The sequence below is a fragment of the Buceros rhinoceros genome, unplaced genomic scaffold (genome assembly GCF_000710305.1).
Source record: "Buceros rhinoceros silvestris isolate BGI_N320 unplaced genomic scaffold, ASM71030v1 scaffold15382, whole genome shotgun sequence".
Lineage (NCBI taxonomy): Eukaryota > Metazoa > Chordata > Aves > Bucerotiformes > Bucerotidae > Buceros > Buceros rhinoceros.
In genome coordinates, this window is record NW_010397276.1 from 742 (window position 1) to 2555 (window position 1814).

Below are 1814 nucleotides of genomic sequence, written 5' to 3' on the forward strand. Positions count from 1 at the left end.
GGGGTTTAGGAGCCATAGCACCTTCTAAAACTCTTTCTGAATTCCACACCTTTGGAAGTCAAAATGGAGCTGTAAGAGTTCACTGCTGTAAGTGATCAGAGCGCACTGCAGAGATGAGATGTTCCACAGATGGTGAGTTCTGTGGTGTTACGGAGATGTGTTTCCTTGTCCTGTAAGAACTTGCTTTTAGGGCCAGGTGCACATACTGACCAGTTCCCTTGATGCCCCAGGACCCCATGGACTTTGAGTGGAGCTTCTGGATTGAATGGGGAAGGGAACGTTTGCTGTGCCTTCTGGCTGGACACCTGCTGGTATCACAAGCGTCCAGGCTCTTTGTGGAGAAGGTACGTATGGATTTTCTTCACAGCAGGGAGTTTCTGTGGTTTTCAGTTTACACCTGCCAGCTGGGGGAAGGAAAGGAGGAAGTTGCATTCTTCCTGCAGATCAGGGAGGATCTGGATTACACACATGCTGCCACAGATCTCCCTTCTCTTCCATCTTTAGGGATACAGCTGGGTTTCCCTGTATTGTTTCATATGTGTCCTTAACCTTGTTGACTGCACTTGTTTCTACTATAGATTGCACAGATACTGGGTGCCTCTTTCTCTAGAAAAAGTGACACTAAATTGTTAACTTTTCTGTTTCTAACAGTATAAACCATGGTGCTTGATGGTTTATGGAATGGCTGCCTGCTGGCTGTTACTGGGAATCAAGGGCTTTGCTGTCATTTTGTTACATGCAACAATTTCCTTTGCTGTGGCTCAGTTCCAGCTGTCACTCCTGACGTGGCTGTGCTCTCTTGTCCTCCTGTCCACTTTACGCATACCAGCTGTGGAAGAAGCCAAGGTAATGTGAGAAGGACTAATTAAGCATCAAATTAATTGTGGTGGTGTTTGTCCATTATGGCAGTTTTCTTCATGACAGACTACTAGCCCTTCAGCTGATATAAGCAGAGGTTGGCTTGAAAAACCTTGGATGGTAGAGCTGTAGTGACTCATACTGGGGCTTCTCCAGTTAGAACTGTCACTTCTCAATCATGCTGATGGGTGCATTGAGATGGAAGTATGTGCCTTAATGTGTTCAGTAGGCTGCAGTATGGTAATTCTAGTCTACTTATGCTTGAATAAACACTTTTCTTGCTGTAATTATGCTAAATTAAGGTGCTGGGTTTTGGGTTCATATGCAGGAGTTACTTAGGCCTGACCATACCTTATCGGTGACTGCAGACTTCTGAAGGACAGAAGGACTGTTCCTCCAGCACTTTGGTTTGTACCAAACACTCACTTGCTCACAATGAGGTGGTGCAAGTTCAGTTTTGCTTTCTTTCAAATGGCTTTTGCTGGGCAGGGCAGATCTTTAGTGTAACTGCTGCTCAATTGTGAGGAAATGTCCTTGTCGCGTTTACCTGGACTAAGGGGCAAAACTGGGCATAGGGTGCGTGGCTTGTTGCCCTGATGTTCAGGGGAAGGGCAGAAAGGAGATGAGTAGGGTCTCTTTATGTGGTGTAGATTTGTGTCTCGCCGAGAGGAGGAAAAGGCCCACCGCAATACAGGTGAAGTGCCAAACTGCATTTGCTGATTCCAAGTTTTTCTGATGGTTTGCTTTTGCTGTTGGAAACAGGTGTGACAGCAAGTGTCAAACTTGGTAAAGGCTCAGTAACATCTTCCCAGCATCAAGCTCTCTCAGGAGTGACTGATTCTCTTCAGATCTGACCTGCAGGCTTGGCCTCAGCCCTAGCAGTCCCTCGGCTGTCAGTGTTGCCAGCTGGTTTGAATACTGTGTTACTGGACCAAATCTGAGTGAGATAACGGCAT

The 1814-nt window shown here is 46.4% G+C and overlaps 1 protein-coding gene across 1 annotated transcript in view; it reads left to right on the forward strand.

The window, feature by feature from the left end:
* Positions 1–221: 221 nt before the first annotated feature.
* HHAT (hedgehog acyltransferase) overlaps positions 222–1814 on the forward strand; it is a 13229-nt gene continuing 11636 nt past the window's right edge. Inside the window, exons 1-2 of the mRNA XM_010146195.1 lie at positions 222–344; positions 652–846. Coding sequence (XP_010144497.1) covers positions 222–344; positions 652–846 — 318 coding nt within the window. The remainder of the gene's footprint in view (positions 345–651; positions 847–1814) is intronic.